The sequence below is a fragment of the Schistocerca cancellata genome, chromosome 12 (assembly GCF_023864275.1).
Source record: "Schistocerca cancellata isolate TAMUIC-IGC-003103 chromosome 12, iqSchCanc2.1, whole genome shotgun sequence".
Classification (NCBI taxonomy): Eukaryota; Metazoa; Arthropoda; class Insecta; order Orthoptera; family Acrididae; genus Schistocerca; species Schistocerca cancellata.
In genome coordinates, this window is record NC_064637.1 from 117451074 (window position 1) to 117474982 (window position 23909).

Genomic DNA, 23909 nt, shown 5'->3' on the forward strand with positions numbered 1-23909 from the left:
ATGCTTTCTTCGAAACCTACACCTACCAGCTAGTTTCCACGTGAAAATACCGGTTCTATGAACAGCCGACTGGTATAACAGGGAGAAAACGAAAAACGCAGCTGTTTACAGCAGACAAGAGGTTAGAATTCTAACATCCTTGATACCAGAGATGTGTGTAGATTGTCTGTGGCACTGGAGACACGCAATGACTCAAACGTAAATAAAAACATTCTACGTTTGTCGGCAAGGTTCGTCTATTTTACTACACAAGTGCAAGCCTTAGCGATATCGATGCTTCGACGCTCTGCAAGGATTTTGGCAAGAACTGTTAAACCAAATGCGAGTACAACTGCAATAATGCAATTTTCCACAGACGCTCTTGAAGTTAGTCACGACAAGAGCGTCAAGGAATTCTTTATTACTTTGGGCAAAGGTACGTTCTAAGTCTGTAGATTCGGTAAATCCATGGGTATATCGCATTTAACCAAGGCTCAGACCAAACATTCACACACATTTGTAATAAAATATATATTGTCATGTAATACCTTTAGTGCAATACCTGACCAAAAGTGTCCGATCAACCCCTGTGTAAATTGGAATTAACGACTAGATTTAAAGAGAGGCTGACCTGCAAGAATTAAAGGGGGCGGAGAGTATTGTGTTGCCACTGCCGGAACTGCAATCATCGAGACAAATTTGCAGCACACAGCAAGGCGGCTAAAGTGAAGCTACGGAATACACATCTGGCAGTGGAAAGCTGTCATGAGTGTGGGACTCGACAATGACTCGTTTGTAGTGGCGCAGATGTGTAATAGTGGTGCGCGTCTCTACAAACGTTGGCGTCCAGCGCCAGCGTTCAGGACCGGCATTATGCAGCTGCCACACTCTGTCTGAGGGGAGCAGAGGCTGTGGGGGGCAGCTGCAACTGCCGACACTCTCACGTGACTCGTGTCTCTCTGCAGCTCAATATGATATCAATCTGACACTCTCACCATGTTGGGTTAATAGGAGAGGTAGAGAACGGAAGGGTAGATGAAAGTGAGAACTATTGAACAGAAAGTAAAGTGTATCATAATGCAAGTTGCTGATAAGAATAATGTACAGAAGACTGGAAAAGAAAATTGAGGTTCATTGAAATGAAGGACTATGTAAATTATAGGGAAGTTAAAGGCACCACCGCCAGTCAGTCAGTTCTGACGTCATGCTTGATAGTAGAAACAAGACTTCAGAATAATCGAAACATAATCATAGGATTTCTCGACATAGAAAAAGCTTTCAAGAATGTAAAGCTGTGCAAAATTTTTGAAATTCTTAGGAAAATCAGTGTAAGCTTTAGGGAAAGATGGGTAATATACTGTACACGTCTGATCAAAAGTATTCGGACATATCTAATGTACAAAACACTTGTTCAACTGGTCTTGCACCCTTATCGGTTTACATTAGTAGAAGAGATTGGTAAGTTCAGTGAGGAGCTTTGCATTTGGTCACAGGATGGTTTAGTCGGCACGGTAGCATTGCACTGATCCTCGACAAACTCCAGTGGCGACAAACTCCAGTGGTAGATGCTACAAGAGAGGTGTTGTGCATCACTCAGAGATTTGCTATTGAAATTGTAAGAGAGTATGATTTGGGAAGAATTGGGTAACATATTTCTCCCTCCCATGTATGTCCTGTGTAATGTGCATAACCAGAAAATTTGAGAAATTAGAACTAACATAGAGGTTTCTCAACAATTATTATTCCCGTGTGCCGTTTGCGAATAGACCAGGGAATGGAGGATCGGATAGTGGTACCAGAAGCACCTTCCGCCACACACCGTAAGGTGGCCTGCATTGTTAGATGTAAATCTGCAAGGCAGAATTGAGCACTACATGTCACAAGAGGTGGGCTAACCAGTATAAAAGGAGGCAGGGAGTATTCTGTTTTCAGTAGAGAAGCAGTGACAGCAGAACAGGGCAGTCGGTAGAACTCAGTGACTTCAAATGTTGGCTAGTCATTGGATGCCACCTGAGTAGAAAATCCATTGGGGACACTTCAATGTTTCTAAAGCTGTCCAAGTCAAGAGACAATTATGTGTTTGTTAAATGGAAATGGAAAGGAACAACCACAGCTAAACAAAGATGAGGCAGATCTTATACAATGACGGACAGGGGTAATCAAACTTTGCTTGGGGTGGGGTGAGTGGTTATAAAAAAATTCTGTGAATCAATGGAAGGAATCACTTGTGAGTTCCAAAGTGATACCAGCAGTCCAGCTAGCGTGACAACAGTGCGTAGGGTGTTAAAAAGAACAGGCTACAGTGGTTAACCTACACCATGTGACAGTGTGATGGAAGAGTTTGGTTGTGGCAAATGCCTGGTGAACAGTACCTTCCATCATGTGTAGTGTCAACAGGAGATGGGGTTACAGTATGTGGCTGTTTCTCATGCTTTGGGTATGGTCCCCTTATAGCACTTAAAAAAAACTATAAATGTGGAAGGATATGAACACATTTTACAGCATTTTGTACCATGTACAGTAGAGGTATAGTTTTGAGATAATGATTGTATCAGCATGACAATGCTGTTGTTGTTTTTGTTGTGGTCTTCAGCCCTGAGACTGGTTTGATGCAGCTCTCCATGCTACTCTATCCTGTGCAAGCTTCTTCATCTACCAGTACGTACTGCAGCCTACATCCTTCTGAATCTGCTTAGTGTATTCATCTCTTGGTCTCCCTCTACTATTTTTTCCCTCCACACTGCCCTCCAATACTAAATTGGTGATCCCTTGATGCCTCAGAACATGTCCTACCAACCAATCCTTTCTTCTAGTCAAGTTGTGCCACAAACTCCTCTTCTCCCCAATCCTATTCAATACCTCCTCAGTAGTTGTGTGATCTACCCATCTAATCTTCAGCATTCTTCTGTAGCACCACATTTCGAAAGCTTCTATTCTCTTCTTGTCCAAAGTATTTATCGTCCATGTTTCACTTCCTTACATGGCTACACTCCATACAAATACTTTCAGAAACGACTTCCTGACATTTAAATCTGTACTCGATCTTAACAAATTTCTCTTCTTCAGAAACACTTTCCTTGCCATTGCCAGTCTACATTTTATATCCTCTCTACTTCAACCATCATCAGTTATTTTGCTCCCCAAATCGCAAAACTCCTTTACTCCTTTAAGTGCCTCAGTTCCTAATCTAATCCCTCAGCATCACCCAACTTAATTCGACTACATTCTATTATCCTTGTTTTGCTTTTGTTGATGTTCATATTATATCCTCCCTTCAAGACACTGTCCATTCCGTTTAACTGCTCTTCCAAGTCCTTTGCTGTCTCTGAGAGAATTACAATGTCATCGGCGAACCTTAAAGTTATTATCTCTTCTCCATGGATTTTAATACCTACTCTGAATTTTTCTTTTGTTTCCTTTACTGCTTGCTCAATATAGAGATTGCTTCCCTTTCATGTCCCTCAACTCTTGTAACTGCCATCTGCTTCCTGTACAAATTGTAAATATCCTTTCACTCCCTGTATTTTACTCCTGCCACCTAAAGAATTTGAAAGAGAGTATTCCAGTCAACATTGTCAAAAGCTTTCTCCAAGTCTACAAATGCTACAAACGTAGGTTTGCCTTTTCTTAATCTATTTTCTAAGATACGTCGTAGGGTCAGTATTGCCTCACGTGTTCCAACATTTCTATGGAATCCAAACTGGTCTTCCCCGAGGTCGGCTTCTACCAGTTGTTCCATTCGTCTGTAAAGAATTCGCGTTAGTATTTTTCAGCTGTGACTTATTAAACTGATAGTTCAGTAATTTTTACATCTGTCAACACCTGCTTTCTTTGGGATTGGAATTATTATATTCTTCTTGAAGTCTGAGGGTATTTCGCCTGTCTTGTACATCTTGCTCACCAGATGGTAGAGTTTTGTCAGGACTGGCTCTCCCAAGGCTGTCAGTAGTTCTAATGGAATGTTGTCTACTCCCGGGGCCTTGTTTCGACTTAGGTCTTTCAGTGCTCTATCAAACTCTTCACGCAGTCTCGCATCTCCCATTTCATCTTCATCTACATCCTCTTCCATTTCCATAATATTGTCCTCAAGTACATCGCCCCTGTATAGACCCTCTATATACTCCTTCCACCTTTCTGCTTTCCCTTCTTTGCTTAGAACTGGGTTTCCATCTGAGATCTTGATATTCATACAAGTGGTTCTCTTTTCTCCAAAAGTCTCTTTAATTTTCCTGTAGGCAGTATCTATCTTACCCCTAGTGAGGTATGTCTGTACATCCTTACATTTGTCCTCTAGCCATCCCTGCTTAGCCATTTTGCACTTCCTGTCAATCTCATTTTTGAGACGTTTGTATTCCTTTAGGCCTGCTTCATGTACTGCATTTTATATTTTCTCCTTTCATCAATTAAATTCAGTATTTCTTCTGTCACCTAAGGATTTCTACTAGCCCTTGTCTTTTTACCTACTTGATCCTCTGCTGCCTTCACTACTTCATCCCTCAAAGCTACCCATTCTTCTTCTACTGTATTTCTTTCACCCGTTCTTGTCAGTTGTTCCCTTATGCTCTCCCTGAAACTCTGTACAACCTCTGGTTTAGCTAGTTTATCCAGGTGCCGTCTCCTTAATTTCCCACCTTTTTGCAGTTTCTTCAGTTTTAATCTACAGTTCATAACCAATAGATTGTGCTCAGAGTCCACATCTGCCCCTGGAAATGTCTTACAATTTAATACCTGGTTCATAAACCTCTGTCTTACCATTATATAATCTATCTGAAACCTATCAGTATCTCCAGGCTTCTTCCATGTATACAACCTTCTTTTATGATTCTTGAACCAAGTGTTAGCTTTGATTAAGTTATGCTCTGTGCAAAATTCTAGCAGGCAGCTTCCTCGTTCATTTCTTACCCCCAATCCATATTCACCTACTACGTTTCCTTCTCTTCCTTTTCCTACTATCGAATTCCAGTCACCCATGACTATTAAATTTTCGTCTCCCTTCACTATCTGAATAATTTCTTTTATCTCATCATACATTTCTTCAATTTCTTCGTCATCTGCAGAGCTAGTTGGATTATAGACTTGTACTACTGTCGTAGGCATGGGCTTTGTGTCTATCTTGGCCACAATAATGTGTTCACTATGTTGTTTGTACTAGCTTACCCGAACTCCTATTTTTTTATTCATTATTAAACCTACTCCTGCATTCCCCCTATTTGATTTTGTATTTATAACCCTGTATTCATCTGACCAAAAGTCTTGTTCCTCCTGCCACCGAACTTCGCTAATTCCCACTATATCTAACTTCAACCTATCCATTTCCCTTTTTAAATTTTCTAATCTACCTGCCCGATTAAGGAATCTGACATTCCACGCTCCGATCCGTAGAACGCCAGTTTTCTTTCTCCTGATAATGACGCCCTCTTGAATAGTCCCCGCCCGGAGATCCGAATGGGGGACTATTTTACCTCCGGAATATTTTACCCAAGAGGACACCATCATCATTCATCCATACAGTAAAGCTGCATGCCCTCGAGAAAAATTACGGCCGTAGTTTCCCCTTGCTTTCAGCCGTTCGCAGTACCAGCACAGCAAGGCCGTTTTGGTTAGTGTTACAAGGCCAGATCAGTCAATCATCCAGACTGTTGCCCCTGCAACTACTGAAAAGGCTGCTGCCCCTCTTCAGGAACCATACATTTGTCTGGCCTCTCAACAGATACCCGTCTGTTGTGGTTGCACCTACAGTAAGGCTATCTGTATTGCTGAGGCACACAAACCTCCCCACCAACGACAAGGTCTATGGTTCATGGGGGGAGGCATGACAATGCATCCCATCATAAACCAGCATCTGTAAGGCAATGGTTATGGACAACAACATTCTTGAAATGGATTAGCCTGCCTGGAGTCAAAATCTGAACCCAATGGAACACCTTTGGGATGAGGTAAATCTTCGACTTTGCTCCCTACCCCAAGCATTCGATATCACTACATTCACTGGTTTTGGCTCTTGAAAAAGAATGGGCTACAAATCTTCAACAGACATTCAGAAATCTCACTGAAATTGTCCCAGCAGAGTCCAAGCTGTCATAAAGGAGGAAGGTGGACACTTCCCATCTTAATGTCCATTAACGTCCATCGCATACATTCAATCTGATGTGTGTAATAATTCTGTGGTTCGACAACTTGGTGCAAGTCTTTCAATTGGATGCCACTTCAGCAACTTGTGTGCCCCTAACTGGCTCAGTAACCTTATACCTACATAACTGGTCTGTAGTTCACACTTACATTTTTTGCAGAGGGTTCATAGAACCACTTTCAGAATATTTCTCGTTTTTTTTTACTCTCAAATAGCACATGGGACAAATGAACGCCTAAATATTTTTTGTGCTGGTTTTTATTTTCCTTATTTTATGATGATGCTCATTTTCCCTTTGTAGGTGCAAGTCAGCAAAATATTTTGGCATTTGGAGGAGAAAGTTTACATTTCACATGCGCGAGATTCGGCATAAATACCGTGACTGCACCTGGGCTCTTCAGTAGTTGTGTACTCACCTGATGATGGCCGGACGTCTCTGGGCCGAAATATCGTGGCAGAATGTCGACGGGATCCGGCTGCATACCCGGAAATTATTAGAAGAAAGTTTATAATTTGTAATTTTGTGAAAAGATCTCACCCAAATGAAGAATGCCTCTGTTTTAATGATTGCCATCCCGACTTGCTTATCATATTCATGACATTCTCTCCACTATTTCATGATAATACAAAACAAGCAGCGCATCTGTCAACATTTTTTATGTTCTCTGTCATTCTTATCTTGAAGGACACCATACTGCACAGCAGTACTCCAGAAGATGATGGACAAGTGTACTTAGGTAGTCTCCATAGCAGACTGTTGCATTTTCTAAGTGTTCTGGCAATAAAATGCAGTCTTTGGTTCTCATTCCCCAAATAACTTTCTGAGTGAAGTTTCAAATTTAAAATGCTCTTAATTGTATCCCTGGGGTATTCATTTGAATCGACAACTCTTAAATTTGTGTGATTTATCATGTAACTCTAAAGTAAATGATTTTTAGTACTCATGTGGAGGACTACACAGTTTTTTTACATCTTTCAGGTCCAACTGCTAACTTTTACAGCATGTAGACAGATATCTTGTCTAAATACATTTGCAACTTGTTTTAATTTTGCAGTGTCTTTGCTAGATGGTGATCAACAGCATCAGCTTCAAACAATCTGAGAGGGCTGCTCAGAGTCTTATAAATCGTTTATATGGAGTAACAGCCGTAGGGGGCCTTAAACACTCTTTGAAGAACCGTAGATGTAACTGCAGTTTCATAGGTGACTTCCTGTTAATTGCTATAAATGGTGACCTTCATGACAGGAAATCACAGAGCCTGTCACACAGCTGAGACAATACACCATAGGCATGCAATTTGGTTAGAAGCTACTTGTGAGGAATGGTACCAAAAGCTTTCTGACACCCCTGCTGGGGCAAGGGGACTTGCAGTGTGTGTGAAATTCATTCCTGGTGAATCTTCACATCATTGGAGGGTGGAGGGTCCGTAAAAGGCACACTGAAAAATTCCGTGGTCTGGGCAGGATATGATCCTGCGACATTTCAGTCCCAGAGACACAATTTACCATTAGACCAACAGGCCTAACTATGCAATGACAGCACAACATGCAGAGACTTAACCTCTTTTATATGTACCCTAGTCTCACTCGGCACTGGCCCATAGCCAGTGACTGAGGGAGACTAGAGCTCCATATTAAAACTGTTAATAGACATCAACATAAAAGTTTTCTGGATGTGATACTGCGTCATAATGTATAAAACTACTGCTACTAGAGAAAAACCAACGTTTCGTCCACAGTTGCAGCGGCCTTCTTCTGGGTCCACTGGTGTGTTCTAGCTATGCAGTGTCCTTTATATTTTGCTGTTAGTGTTCACTGCGCATGCCATTATTTCATAATTTTAAAAAGATAGTTCGTTTCATTGGTCACTTATGGAAGAAGGAGAGGGAACTTTTATCTTAATAGGGTGTTGCAGTGGAGGGAGAACATAACCTCAGTTGTCTATTGGCTCTTGTGTTATTTGCCATGATTGGTGGTCACCGTCGAATGAGAAGTTGGCTGCTGTTTACCAAATGCTGGACATCGGCCACGTGGCAGCAGTTACTTGCTGGTAGTGCTCGTGCCTCGTGTTGACAGTGCGGCCTGTTGAGCTCTGATTGCTGGCAACCAAGATGGGGCAAGCCTGAGTCCATCCTCCCTATTCATGTTATTAGGGTGTTTGAGTATTTCGATGGCCCCTCTGATTTTGCGTTTCGTCATAACCGGCTGCTTGGCTAACACACAGGCTTTGCTGAAATTTATTTCTTTCCCGCAGTCCCACTGGTGTTCTGCCGCTGCAGACTTGTTGTGTTGCCCTAGACGAATATAGCACTCGTGTTCCCAAATGCGCGTTGCTATTGGCCTGCCAATCTCGCCAATGTACGCCTCTCCACATTCGCATTCCACCTTGTACACGCCTGCAGTGTGTAATGCATCCACCTTGTCCTTAGTAGAGCCTAGCACATCCTGGATCCTGAGACCACTATAGAAGACCCCTGCACCCCAATCCAGCGAAGGTGTTTGCCAAGTTGATCAGTAACATTTTTCACATAAGGTAATCGCACTGTTGACCGCAGTTTGTCTATTTCTTGCTTGTGTTCGTCAACAAGGCAGTGTGGATTGACCTAAGGCTGTAGCCATTGGCTGGAAATGTGCATAGCCTTTTAAGATCAGATCTGAAGATGGCCATTGGTGACTGTAACCATTTGTCTAAGGACCTAACAATTTCGTGATTGCAGGTGGAAATAATAGACATTTACTCTGTAATTAGGAAGGACAATATCAATTAGTTGTGAACATGGATGCTTCATCTGTGAGAAACTCTGCATGCCAGGCAGCATGCAACGATGTGCTAATGAATTTCCTCATTATACCCATAACTTACAACAAATGCGAAACAAAAATTTAAATCTCAAACCATTAACAACATGTCAAACTAACAATTCCAGAGTCAAAGACATACCAGTAGGAACTAAGAACTGACATCCCAACCACTTACTAACAGTGCTCCAAACTGACAATTCCAATACAAAATAAACATGTAGAATAGAACCCTGACAAACAACGTGTGCACCAGCCGTATCGCTTAGTAAAGACACTTTGAACAAGCTTCAAAACATCAACATTCGACACTAGAGAGTGTCACTCAGTCATGACACCATGTAACACAACACAATTATGTCAAGAATCAAAGCTGGCAACCAGTACCACTTGTTTTGGTTGACTTGACCGACTGATCTGTACTGGAGCTCGATCTCGATGTTAGGTTGGAAGGTGAGTTTAGTTGTGCATTGATGAAGTCAACAGTTGAGAATGTCAAATATTCGGTATAATGACTTACTGATCCACAGCCTGAGGTCTAAGTTAGGAAAGTTGACTGTTTGGTTGAGAGGTGAGAAGCAGCATCAAACACTTCAGTTATTCCAAACTTTGCATTATGTTGCTTTAAGACTGACATACATTTGGTTTGCTAATCTCATTATGGCATTTTTATTGTTTGCTAAACTTTAAAAGTTTAAGTAACACATTTAAGAAATAAAGGCTTGTTGCTGTTTAATATTGCTCCTCGTGCACTGCACAGAAGGCCAAATGTGAAAGCTTGATTGAATGTGTGGAAATGTCATCCATGTTGATGTGACATTTGTGTTCTGTTGTAGAACTTTATTGACTTTCTCAGTTCTTCTAAAGGAGTCATGGCTGTTGTATTTGCACTTGTATTGGAACATCAGATAGAGCATTTAAGTGATATCTGTTAAAAAGTGCATATATATTATAAAAATGGATGTACATATGTACCTATGTATGTATGTTCCTCACCTCCTCCTAAACCACTTGACCGATTTCAGCCAAACTTGTTACACGTATCACTTACTGTCTGGAAGAATCACCATGGGCATAAGAACCACTTACCTAATAAAGGGGTGGGAAAGGGCTGAAAAAAAAAAACAGCATGGTCCATGACGCACTAATACCCTACTGCCTTCATGCAGTATTAAAGAATGAGGGCATTTAGGGCTTGCAATGAACTATACACATAATTTCAAACCTTTATGACATTTTTAATCTCCATCAAATGATGAAAGGAATAAAAAGTCGGATCACTTACTAGATTTTCATGGTTTTTGCAGTAAAACTGCCACATGAAGCATGATGTTTTAATTTATTACTTCTTCACAACTAACTGTATTTGCAAAACACATTTTGTAGACAGTATTCACATACACCACTGAAGGTACCAGCAATGTATTCAGGAGATACGACGTCTTGAAGTCTGAGATGTGTGGAAAACTGCTGCATCATGAATGATGTTTAAATTTACTACTTCTTTGCTACTAACTCTGTTCGCAACATATTTTACGTACAGGACCCACAAATGCTGCTGAATGTACTTACAAAACTGTGTCATTGTGTGACACATAGTTCGGGATATGTGACATCAAATACTGAGATGCATGAAAAACTGCTGCGTGATGCATGACTTTTAATGTGTTACCTCTTTACTACTACTACTACTACTACTACTACTTTATGCACAATACATTTTAGACAGTAAACACATATACCACTGGGAACTGATGACCTCAGATGTTGAGTCCCATAGTGCTTAGAGCCATTTGAACATATACCACTAGATGTACTTGCAAAATTATGTCATTGTACGACAAATAGTTGAGCAGGTACATCATCATAAACATTGAGCTACATGAAAATGAAACTGTAGGAGGAAATTCTCTAGAGATACAGGTGAAATATGGGAACAGATACATGTGAAATATTTTAAACATATGTGAAATATACACACATCAAAAAAAGTTTTGCATCACCCCGGTTCCCAGAGCTCCTGAAGATAGACGTCGACTGTGGATATTGTATCATAGACTTAGTCCCTTTGACTGTTCAGAGATGTCACTAAAACCGCCCATAGATGTAAACAAACATTCATGAGCAGTGCCTATTAGACGGAGGGAGTCAGACAGCCGATCAGTTCCAGTTATTCCACCAAGGAGGAGGTACACGGCTCATGTTGTCTGTAGTTCACTCATGCTAGATGGTCAGTACTGCAGTTTGATCACATCAGCATTGGTACTGTGTGCCAGGAATGGCCCTCAACAAGTGAAGTGTACAGGCATCTCCGAGTGAACCAAAGGAGGAACCCTGACAACAATGCCACCACATTGAATAATACTTTTTGTACAGCCACAGGATGTTGTGTTACGACTCAAACTGTGCGCAATAGACTGCATGATCCACAACTTCACTCCCAACGTCCATGGCGAGGTTCATCTTTGCATCCACGACACCATGCAGTGCAGTACAGATGGGCCCAACAACATTCCGAAGGGACCACTCAGGATTGGCGTCACATTCTCGAGGCAACCCTGTCAGGCTAAACGCCTTAGACACACTGTCCAATGAATGCAGCAAGGTGGAGATTCACTGCTGTTTTGGGGTGGCATTATGTGGGGCTGATGTACACTGCTGGTGGTCATGGAAGGCGCCGTAGTGGCTGTACGATACACGAGTGCCATCCTCCGACCAATAGTGCAACCATATCAGCAGCATATTGGCAGAGCATTTGTCTTTATGAACGACAGTTCATGCCCCCATCATGCACATCTCGTGAATGACTTCCTTCAGGATAATGACATTGCTTGACTAGAGTAGTCAGCATGTTCTCCAGGCATGAACCCTATTGAACATGCCTGGGATAGATTGAAAAGGGCTGTTTATGCACGACATGACCCACCAACCACTCTGAGGGATCTACACCGAATCGCCATTGAGGAGTGGGACAATCTGGACCGACAGTGCCTTGATGAACTTGTGGACAGTATGCGACAATGAACATAGGCATGCATCAATGTAAGAGGATGTGTTACTGTATATTAGAGGTACCAGTATGTACAGCAATCTGGAGTACCACCTCTGAAGGTCTTGCTGTATGGTGGTACAACATGCAACTTGTGATTTTCATGAGCAATAAAAAGGGCGGAAATGATGTTCATATTGATCTCTATTCCAATTTTCTGTACAGGCTGCAGAACTATTGGAACTGAGGTGACGCAAAACTTTTTCTTGTGGTGTGTATGCAGGAAAAACCATGGGTAAAACACTCATCCCAAACCCTTGGAACAATATCAATCAAATTTGGTACACATACTAGTTACAAAATGGAAAGAACTACTGTGGGATAAGAACCACCAGCTTCTTACTGGTATGGTGGCAATAATGTGTAGAGAGAAGGTGGGAGGAGGAGATGGTCAGAGAGGAGGAGGAGATGAACAGGCAGAAGGGGGAGGAGGAGGTGGACAGAGGGAGAGAAGAAAAATGGAGGTCACAGTAGTTCCACTTTTAGTTCGACATCTGTCACTCATACTGAATGGGCCTATATGCATCAACATACACCCACTCCTGCCATGACAAGAAATTAATTTATTATGGTTTCCAACTACTTTCACCATTATGGATCAGTCACGTGAACAGTTTTTGAAACTTTGGTATGGTTCCATGTCCAGCACAGGGGTCACGGCCAATTTCTCGATTAGAAGGTGCAGAGGCAGGCCACTGCAGCCATGTACAAACTTTCAGTTTTACCCATGTAGAGACAGTTATTTCTAGAACATGTCTACGTGCAGTAAACTTTTATGTTAACTGACAGTGACCACAAAATCTTAACGTTTGAGAGGAACTGCATTACTGCAGTATTCATGTTTTAAGATTGTTCACATCAGTAAAATATTTCTTCTTACATGGGTTTTGTATCTTTGCAGAAAGAGCAGTCCTGCAATACGATGAGGATGCTTGCGGTGTTGTCGACTTACTACATACTGAAGTCCCATCAATCTTCCAAGGAAAGGGTGTTGGGAGGATACTAGCTAAGGTGAATTCTTCTTTTTCTGTTGACAGTTGTCCCAGAAATTTGTTGGTAATGTGTCCTACCATTTCCTATTTCTTTATTCTTTTTGAATGGAACTAATGTCATAATGGGATGGGTCACGCTTAGTTAATTTAAATGTGTTCTGCCAGGGTTTGTGGAAAGAGAGAGCACAGAGTGAGATGCCACAGCACTTAAGACATTGGATTTGTGTGCAGATGGAGAGGGATTTGTATCCCTGTTTAACCATGTGGATTTAGCTTCTTCAGATGAATGTCAGGATGGATCCTTTAAGATGCCACTGTTAGTTTCCACATGTTCATTTGAGTTTGGTACTAACAGACATTAAATTATAACCTATGTTCCATGTTGAATCTGCTCAGTATAGCATGTGACAGTAGAAGGAAAAGAATACGATTTCAATGGAAAGTGGTTAGAGAGAAGTAAAGAATGCCTTTTGCCCGAGGAAAACGTGAAAGCTGAAAATTGTGAGGTGTTAATTGGAAACAATGTCTGAAAAGTGGATGTGAGGAGAATGGGAGTATATTAACTGTATTCACAGTTGCAAATATGAACAACCATCAGCTGTAAAATAGAATGACAGCAGTGAAAGTTTGTGCTGGATCGGTTCTCAAACCCAGATTTCCTGCTTATCACAAGTGGTCGCCTTACCATTTCGCTATCCGTGCATGCCACATGGCCAGACGCAAACTTCCATATGTCATCAACTATGGTTCTGGCTGTAAGGCATGCATGGGCAGCAAAATAGGAAGGCAAACACGGGAAATCTGGGTTCAAGTCCAGTTCAGCACAAATTTTTATTGTCGTCATTCCATTCTACAGCTGATGGTTATCCATATTAGCAATTGCAAATACATGTAATGTATTTAATAATGGCTGTAGTTGCCAAAGTGCCTGTTCCTTCTGACACCCATGCATGCCCAGAGGAACTTTGCATCATAAATCAGAATAACACAAGCACTGCAATATCATGGTAATGAGAGGGTTGTGGTCTGGTGTTCAGATGTTATGGTGCGCTGTGTGTGTGTCTGCTTTCAGATTGGCTTTGTCTTGAGCACAATTAGTATAGAGAGATTGGTGGAGTAGGCTATGTGGAATTTGTACTTTGAGGAAGAGTTTGCATCATGGTAGTGAGACCCTAGAATAAGTGTGTGAAAGATATGTTTCTCTCTCTCTCTCTCTCTCTCTCTCTCTCTCTCTCTCTCTCTCTCTCTCTCTCTCTCCCTCCCTCTCTCTCCCTCTCCCTCTCACCATGACCATCATATCTGCCACTACTTAACTTATATGAAAAATCACAGATTGCATTTCTGTTTGTGTTCATATTGCCTGACAGCCAGGCAGCAAGACCATGCACCAATAGGACTATTCCATCAATGCTGCAGTGTCGTGTTTAGCTTGATGATTGTTTACACCTTTTTTTTTCTTTTCTTTTTGGTTGCAGGGAAGTTACAGCTTGTAGCTGGAGTCCTTTGATTGTAATAAAATATGAATATTCATACAGGTTTGAGGGAGATATCATTTTGTCAGATAACCAAAATGATCTGTTGATATTATTTGCTGAAAGTAGAGGCTGGTATACCAAAGCTGGTATCGAAATCAGAATTTTAGGCCTGCCAGTTTTAATTGCTGATTTTGTGTACAAGGGACCAGTCAACAACAAACAGAAATTGTACAGTGCAATATATAACTCTTTACATGGAAATAGTGCCAAGTACATTATTCATTGTTGCAATTATTTAAAACTTCTGCTAATGAATAATAAATAGCATATACGCACAAAGATTAAATGTACATTTCATTTTGCAGCATTGAGGTCCTGCTGTGAAATAGCCTTTTTTTAAATTGATTTTAGAGTTTTATATGTGCACACTATAAAGTATGAAAAACTGCTCCAAATCCATGAAAGGAAAGCTTGTAATTACCTGTTTCTAGTGTTGTAGTCATGTTGAAAATTGTTTCCTACACTTGTTTCTGAACTCTTTACATGTAAACATGTCATAAGCATCAACCACTTGTTTTCCTATAGTCATTATAAGGTGTTTTTTAGTGATAATATTAAATTTATTGTACTTTATCTTCCTCCAGAAGATAATTCAATGTCTTGTGATGGGATCAACATAGCTGTGGTAAAAACTGTTCCCAATCCATGTCGGTATGAACAGAATTTCTGCTGAGGTGAGCAACCTAGCAGAAAATAGAAGACATGCAATTCAGAACAAATTAAAGTGATGTGCTTCACTGGTTAACTGAGGGATTTGGACAGGAGAGGAATTGCATATCATTAAGAGATTCTTGTTACTAAATATGTCTTCACTAATTCTGGAAAATGGGAGGGGGAGGGTTCAGTGTGAGAGCCTATTGCCACAACATTGTCTACTGTTTAGTACAAACACTACACAATGCACCTTAAATTTTTTTTATTATTTCTTCTGAAAAATAAATGTCTGGCAGATGTTGCACTTTCATATAAATGCATGTAATATAGTATGTTTGAGGAGGAAATGAACATACATTAAGAATCATTAATATGAACACTTTGGTAAAATGGAGACGTATTAAATATGCACTCTGGTTTCAATGGTTTCTGAGGAGCAGCTGTATGAAGCTATGAGGAGTGGGAAGAATATTAAATGAACAGATCATTTTTTTAAAAATATCACCAAGGGCTTCATTTGCAACTGTTTTAGACAGAAACTACGCAGCTAATCAGTGTACTGTCTTGTTCCAACTACTAAAAATGAAGCATACAGTCTTGAGAGACATGGACCTACTTGCACGCAACACTTCCTTTTGCCCAAATGATGGTGAAACATATCATGTCAAGTGTTCTGATCCATTCTGACTTATGATCAGAAAGTCAACTCCCACAACCCAAAATTTCCGGGAGCTGTGGTGGAGTGCTAAAATCAGATGACTGAGGTCATGTAATCTAGCAGGGCCACACAATCATCTTCACGTCCATGTAATATTGCACGAACCTTTCTGAAACAATTTGGAAATGGTGAGGTAGTGCATTGTTTTACTGAAGCTACAGGTCATCTGTAGGATTTGTAGACAGACAAATGAAAATGATCTGATATTAGGTTCTGGTATTGTTTGTCCTTGAAAGACGATAGCAAAGATATCAGGTGTCCGATTTCCACTGTATAAATATTTCACTGTTTCATATGCTGACACAAGGAAAACCCTGTAGTTGGCAGAAGAACTGTCACCATTGTAACTGATAACAGCAGTGGTATAATACATGCTTTAAAATTTTGGGCCAAAGTCTAGATCAGAACCAGCAGCAGTCACTGTGCTGCTTATCTACTGCTCATAGATTGGTAAGCCATTTGTTTTGTGTAGCCAATGGGATGGTTCTTTGACGTAACCGATGAGAGGTAAGAACAGAGACAATGTATTTCTAGCAGTGTAATTGAAACTATTGTCTTGTTTACTGTTTTTTGGATTATTAGTGAGTTTCAAGAGAAATATTTTGTGATTATGGCAGCAAATGCTATAAAATAGACTGACTTAAGTGATTTAATCCTGCACAGTGACAACATCCAGTGGTGCATGTCTAATGGATTAATTGCAGGGACACGAAAATGTGTCAGATGTGGAAATAAAATGACCACATGATTGATCTGTACAAGCACTCTGAGAAAGTGGATCAATGTTTTTTGATTAAATCATGGGAGGAGGCAGTGGATCAGTCTTCATTCATAATAGAATAGCATGTTCGATATATTAATAAAAATTGATCCACCTAGCTTCTCTTATGATTTAATTAAAAAACATTAATCCTTTTATACAGTGTGCTCACACAGATTGATTGTGTAACAACACAAAGCAGAGAAATATTTCACTGCTTTTTCAAATATATCATAGGTTGTGACATTGTCTTGGGTTTGTAGATACTAGCACAGTTTATTGGCTGTGTAACATAAACAGCCAACACACCTTCCTTCGCTCCCATAGTACCTCACAGCAAGCACTAAAAACAATCCTTCACAAAACACGTAAGTACGCCACTGGCCCTGTTCTAGACTTTTACCATATTTTGTGAAGTGTCAGGCCTCCTACCTTAGGTATTAGGGAGAGGAAGTCAGTGAGCTCAGAGTGGTTGACTTGGCCCCTGCCTTTTTGTTTAAACATATAACAGATAGTGTGTAGCAAGGACATTTTTCAAAACAGTTAATCGGTTTTTAATACGGATGAATCACAAATGTGTGTCAACATAGGCTTTCTGAAGAAATGTGTGATTGTGTGTTCCTGGGGAATTGTCTCAAGAGTTTTGCTTGTGAAAACAGACACTGTTCATACCACGAGATGTGTATCTTGATTGCAGTAAGAGCACTGATTTTGATTGTCACCATCACATATGTAAATACTTCCACTACCTGAATGAATGGTACACTGTTGGCAAGTTGGATTCTACATCATAGTGGTTTCTGGCATGTTTGTACCTTGCGGTGTTCAACTTATCAATATATGCTGCAAATAGTCAGTCCAGGCAAACTTTTTCCACTCGCAGAGTATCCATTGGTGGTGTTCCTACTCATGGTAATCTCTGTGGCCCTTGATATATAGTAAACAGAGGTACACATGTGAGGCAGTTGTGTTGTGAATTGGTGAGTGATGCTCTGCACTGTGGATCAGGTACCTGCTGCTCTGAGCATCCAACTCCTTTCATCAGTATGTTGTTACCCACCACAGATGAATCCAGTGGCAACAATTCTTCCTGAAATGAAGCACTCTCATTACACTCTTAAACATTGTTAATGAAATGGTCAGTGCAATGTCCTCTACATCAAGTGAACACTAGACTTATCATTATGACTGCCACCAGCAGGTCATGTTGCAGTATGTCACCATGGTGACAATGGAATCCCTCTGCTCATACATAGCAGGTATCTTAAATTCAATGGCTAATGAGTGTGTCTTTTCATTCTGAATGGTCAATACTATCTTGTCCTTTTTTGCAACATTTCTTCCTGAAACTTGCTGTGCATAGTTATTTAGTGAACATCAGTCATACAAAACCCAACCTTCACTTTTCTCATGTGATATCCAGAAAGTTGTGGATCAAGGCGAGCCTTTGACTCAATACACCAATGCTTAGTAGTGACAGTACACTTGCGGGATATCAAACAAAATTTGTGATTTGATTGAGGATTTATTGGTAGGAAAGACATAGCATGTTATCTTGGATGAAAGGTCATTGACAGGTGTAGAAGTAACTTAAGCTGTGAGCCAAGGAAGTTTGTTGGGACCTGTACAGTTCATGTTGTATATTATTGACATGGCAAAAAATGTTAAAGCTCAAATGACTGTGCGTGTCAAATCCCTGAATATTGAGCATTCTTTCTGGGACACCCTGTATAATGAAATAGTATCAGAAAGAGCTGCACAGTGTTTGAAAGAAGTGCAAGACTTAGAAACTTGCTGCAAATGTTAAGATACATATAAGTAACCACTTCTCAAAATTGAATAAAAAAATAGTATCCTATGGCTACAATTCCAGTAAGTCACAGCTGAAATTAGTCAACTTCTATAAATATCTAGAGAGCTAATTTATGAGGAAATGAAAGAATATGATCACTTAGCCTCAGGGGTGACTAAAACAAGTGCAAGAGTTTGCATACAGAGATTGCATATGAAACACTCATGTGACTCATCATAGAGTATTGCTCAAGTATGGGCCCAATACTAAGTGGGACTAACAAGGGATATTGAACATAGACAGAGAAGGACAGCACGAATGGTTACAGTTTTGTTTGACCCAGGTGAGAGCATCACTGATGCCTTAAAAAACCTGAAATGGCACGTGATTGAAGATAGATGCTGGCTATAATGTGAAAGCCTAGTTTCAAGACCATGTGTTAAGTGAGGAATTGGGTGTATTACTCGCATAGGAACTCTGAAGAAAATATTGTATTAATCCCATGGTGCACAGAGGAATTTAACAAATAATTCTTCTCATGCTGCATAAGCATATGCACAGAAAGAAACCCTAATGTGTGTTACAGTGGTAAGTACCCTCTGTTGTGCTCTCCACAGTTCTATAGTGTGAAAAAAAGTGGAGGATCTAGCTGTAAGTATTACAGTATTTATAAAAGTTGTATCGGGTAATAGGAGTGCCTCTATAACTTTATAAGACATGGTGTGGTTGATAATGCAAGTGGCATTCAGGAAATTAGACAGTGGAAGTGTTGATTATCAGCTGATTTTAAGTATAAGCAGGTTGGTGTAATTTAGCATAGTATTCACATTTAATTGCTTCCCTGCGTGACTGCTTAGAGATCCCTATTAAGTCAATATGACTCAAGGCATTGTGGAGGTTCATAGAAGAGCTGAGAAATTAGTGTTAAACTTAGCCGATGAATTGGTGGCATTACAGAGATGTACAGCAAATACAAATGGGAGATTTTGCATGAAGGGTTACCACTAAAATTCTTTGAACTCGTTTCACAGAGGATCCTAAGAACAGAGGTCTCATACAGACTTTAATTCTGGCAGTTCTCAGTTGTTTTGTTGGGGTATAAGTAAACTTATGCCTTTCCTTTAACTGGCTGAGATACTCAGGGTAGTCCACAACTCACCATCAGAGCTTCTGTCTGTCAGTTACTCTCTCCACTTTCCTCAGCTCACACATGCTGTCCTGCATACTGTGTCAGACTAACATTCCTAGGTGCAAGGATATCGCAGTCAATGGCTTAACCATACACTAAGGCTTGTACGCAAAATGAGTCATCCTCTCAGACAAGCCTGGATTTGAGGCTGATTGTGGCATATCATACTCATTTTTCAAAGCTGTATAATTGAGGTAAGTGCTCCTCTAACTAGATTACAGTTATTCTCTGTGGGAGATAAACTTCAACATTTGTTACTCAAGTTGGTTTGTGTTGTGTTAAGATCATTCTGCATGACATTATTATTTATAAAAGATATGGAAAAATTGTCCTTCATGAATAAATGCACATATATTTTAGAAAGTTATTGCAACAAAAAATCAAAATTTATAATTAATTATTGTTAATTGTATCAAAGGAAAAGTGATAAACTAAGAGACAAAACTGCTGGCCAATACTAACCACCCCTATGTCTTTGTTTACTGTCACCCTTATCTCAGGTGGGTCCTCATCATGTAATGTTTGTGACTTGCCCTTCCACTTTAAACTACCTCAACCTATCTTTCTCTCGTACTGTCAGGTGGGTCTCTTGATGCCGCTATACATTTCACTTCCTGAAGAGAATCAATACACTATACTCCTGCTAAACTGGCCATTCCTCACAATAGAGGTGCCAAATTATTGAGAGTGGGCGGCCGGAGTGGCCGAGCGATTCTAGCCGCTACAGTCTGGAACCACGCGACCGCTACTGTCGCAGGTTCGAATCCTGCCTCGGGCATGGATGTGTGTGGTGTCCTTAGGTTAGTTAGGTTTAAGTAGTTCTAAGTTATAGGGGACTGATGACCTCAGCAGTTAAGTCCCATAGTGCTCAGAGCCATTTGAATTTTTATTGAGAGTGTCTGGGAACTATACCCATTCAATTCGGTCAGCGGAGAGCTGAGCCCTCAAGTATGTACATATACAGTAGTGGCACTTACTATAAAACTTGTCCTGAATTTTTAGTTGTTATATGCAGTGGCAGCACGGTTTATCATGCGACCGTCTTAGAAGTCAGTATTGCAGGTATCTTGTTGCTGTGTAATGTATTCCAGGGAGGTGTCTGCAGCTTCAGGAGCACCAGGGTGAGTAATATTCATGCTCTCTCCTCCTGTGTCCTCTTCTTCATCACTTTCATCATTACTTTCCTGCCTGCTTTTAATTATTTCCTCATCTGTTGAAGTTCGGTCTGTCTCTCAGTTTTCCTCATTCAGCCCCTCAGTATCATCATCATCATCTTCATCAATTTCTCCTTCTCCTGGAGGTTTGTGGAACATGTCACTGTACAGAGTGGTGGCAACTTATGGTTCTGAATCGACTGGCTTGCTGCTGTCACTCAGTAATGGCTCCAGCTCTAGATCAGTGGGGGGCCACACTTTTCTTCAGCTCTTTGTTGTGGTACAATTCTCTACTTTATCTCATGCATCTGCTGTTTGGAAAACAACATCATGTTAATTGATAGGCTTGCACACCTTCGAGGTAACCTCGGTAGAGTCATTTTCACTTTGTTTGGCAAGGTTGATAATGATGTTTAATTGATTCAAAAATTTGCTGGTCCTTGGGTTGAATCAGAGCTGTCACATTGGGTGGAAGAAAGAGAGTGCTCATATACATCAGACTAGATTTAAATCAGGAAGATGACTGAAACCACACTACAGTCGTGTGTATGAATTGGTGTGTGTGTGTGTGTGTGTGTGTGTGTGTGTGTGTGTGTGTGTGCGAGTGTGTGTCTACTGTTGACAAAGGCTATTGGCCTAAAGCTTTAAGTGTGAAACCTTTTTGTTGTGCCTGTCTTGCAATTTTCCTTCTCATAATATTGTCACATTCCATCATGGATTTTCTGTTGGAAGCATTGTCAGTTGTATAGATAGCTGCACCAGAAGCTTTTTCTTCTTCAGCTCTTTCTCAGAGCTAGTACAAATGTTTTTTGGAACCACTGAGAGAATATTTCTCTGTCTGTCCACACTTGCTTCTGAGCACAGTATTGAACTGGTAGTGTATTTCTGTTGCGATATTGAAAACAACATTGATGTTGGGATTTCCCAATCACCATGAGTGGTAGTTTATGACTCCATTTGTGTTAATATGTACCGTTAATGTTACACACTGTTTCTGTTGTTTGTGCCCAAAACCATCCTTCTCTTTCTTGGGAGTGATGTCTTTGAAGGAAGCATCTTGTAAAAGGGGCTTATTTCATCAGCATTGTGCAAGGCATCAGCAATTAAATCTTCTTTGTCTTCCAAATTGTCTTTACAAACTCTTCTGTATCTTTGTCATTAGCTGATTAACTTCCGGTCGCAGGTTCGAATCCTGCCTCGGGCATGGATGTGTGTGATGTCCTTAGGTTAGTTAGGTTTAAGTAGTTCTAAGTTCTAGGGGACTGATGACCTAAGATGTTAAGTCTCATAGTGCTCAGAGCCATTTGAACCATTTGATTAATTTCACTGGTGACTGTCAGCTGCCCGTTCCATGGCCCCCACCCTCTTCCCAGTTAGTTTAATATCCAGCCTTACTGCCACATCCAAGTTGTTTGTGAAATGCAACTGCTTTTCCTTGTATTATTGGGCCACTGACAGGAATTCCTTTACTGTGTTTTTGTGTGAACCACCTGTAAACAACTGCGTCCAGTTCTTCGTTCTCACTCTCTCTCAACCTACTCTTCATTTGTGTTGCTTATTGTCAAATAATATGTTTCTTTTTGATGTCATAAATAGTTACTCATTAACATTGTACTCTGCACCAGTGCTTCTCTTCAAAGAACCTCAGTTCTAAAATTTCAAGCTTCTGCTTGAGGTGTTTCCTTTTATTGCCGTAGTACTGAACTGTAAAGAAAGCCACATTTTCAAACATTGTAATTAACTGACAACATCATGGCACATTAGAATTCATTGTTGAGCCTGTCATTTCTGCTTGAAAGCGACTAAAGGCTGGATTACTGAGAGGCCAAAGTAGCAAGAGTTTAGTGTGGTTAAAACACAAAGATTGTGATAGTGTGCCTGATGTAATGTTAAAAACTAATGGTATCTTAACATGCAGGAGGCAACTGCTAAGTGAACTACAGTGGCTAGTCATGTATGGAAAGTTTTTTATATTATTTCTATTCACATTCAAATTGTATTTGCAGCTTGTAGAATTTCTCTTTAAATTTTGTCTTCACATTGTTACAGGCTGCCTTTGATTATGTACACAACAACGAACTCAAAATGAAGCTGACATGTGAATATTTACAGAAGGCCATTGACAGCTTTCCAGAATACAAGAAAATAGTTGTGAATTAGCTTGGTACTTGGAATGTGGAATTATACATGTATATTAGTAGGTGCTGTTTTGAGTTACAGTTGTTGATGACTTTGGGGTACTATTTGTTTAAAATAAATATTTTTATATTGTAAAGTTTTAGCTAAAAATTATACTTTGTATACATTTAGAACATGGAATAAATTTTGTGCATCGCTATCAAGTTGATGTGGTGGTCGATGTGACCAAACACCTCTTTCACATTTACCAGACTTGCTAGATGCTGCCACAAGAAATAGGATACACCCACATCACTCTCATTCTTCTCATTTTTCTCATTTTCCATTGTTACATGCCAGAAGACTTCAGTTCATATGAATTTGATTTTACTTCCTGAATAATTGGCCTTTTGCTTTCATCAAATACTAAAATATTCAAAATTGAGTTGTTCTGTGCCAGACTATGCATTTTATGAGTTGGAATTGGTTGACATCGTATTGGGCAGATGTCTCAGCCGGCCAGTACTTATATGTTACACCTAAATGCAAAACATTGCCATCATGTCGTTGTAGGCTGCCTCCTAATAATTAACGATACTTTATGCCTTTTCAAAGACAAATATGGCCTCAGCACGGTAAGGTGTCTGTAATATACTGTGAAAATCTTGTAGGACAAACTATGCTATTAACAAAGGCTGTGTAGAACATTTTGGTAGTAAGGAACTAAGATAATTCAAGAAGCCTGCAGCCGAATCAATGGACAGAAAATGTTGCTTAGCAATACTTCAACCGGTCACATACCTCACATCCTGGTTTGTGTTTTCTCAAAGCTTCCACACAAATTCCCTGATGGCTCCCATGAAAATCATTTCCAACACCCTCTGCTTTGCTTGTCCATTGTTAACAAGGACACCCTATGGTCTGGCCCTCTTCTATTTTCTTCATACTTCTAGGATTTGAAGTTGAATGCCCAGGCATCAGTTTCCTAATGCAATATGACACAATTCTCAAAAAAACTTGATCAATCATCATTGAAGATT

At 40.3% G+C, this 23909-nt stretch overlaps 1 protein-coding gene across 1 annotated transcript; it reads left to right on the top strand.

The window, feature by feature from the left end:
* Positions 1–132: 132 nt before the first annotated feature.
* On the top strand, positions 133–23093 carry LOC126109671 (protein NATD1). The gene is made up of 3 exons (XM_049914722.1): positions 133–415; positions 12859–12968; positions 22801–23093. The coding sequence occupies exons 1-3, from the start codon at positions 274–276 to the stop codon at positions 22909–22911; spliced, it is 363 nt and encodes a 120-aa protein (XP_049770679.1). The 5' UTR covers positions 133–273; the 3' UTR covers positions 22912–23093.
* The last annotated feature ends 816 nt before the right edge of the window (positions 23094–23909 follow it).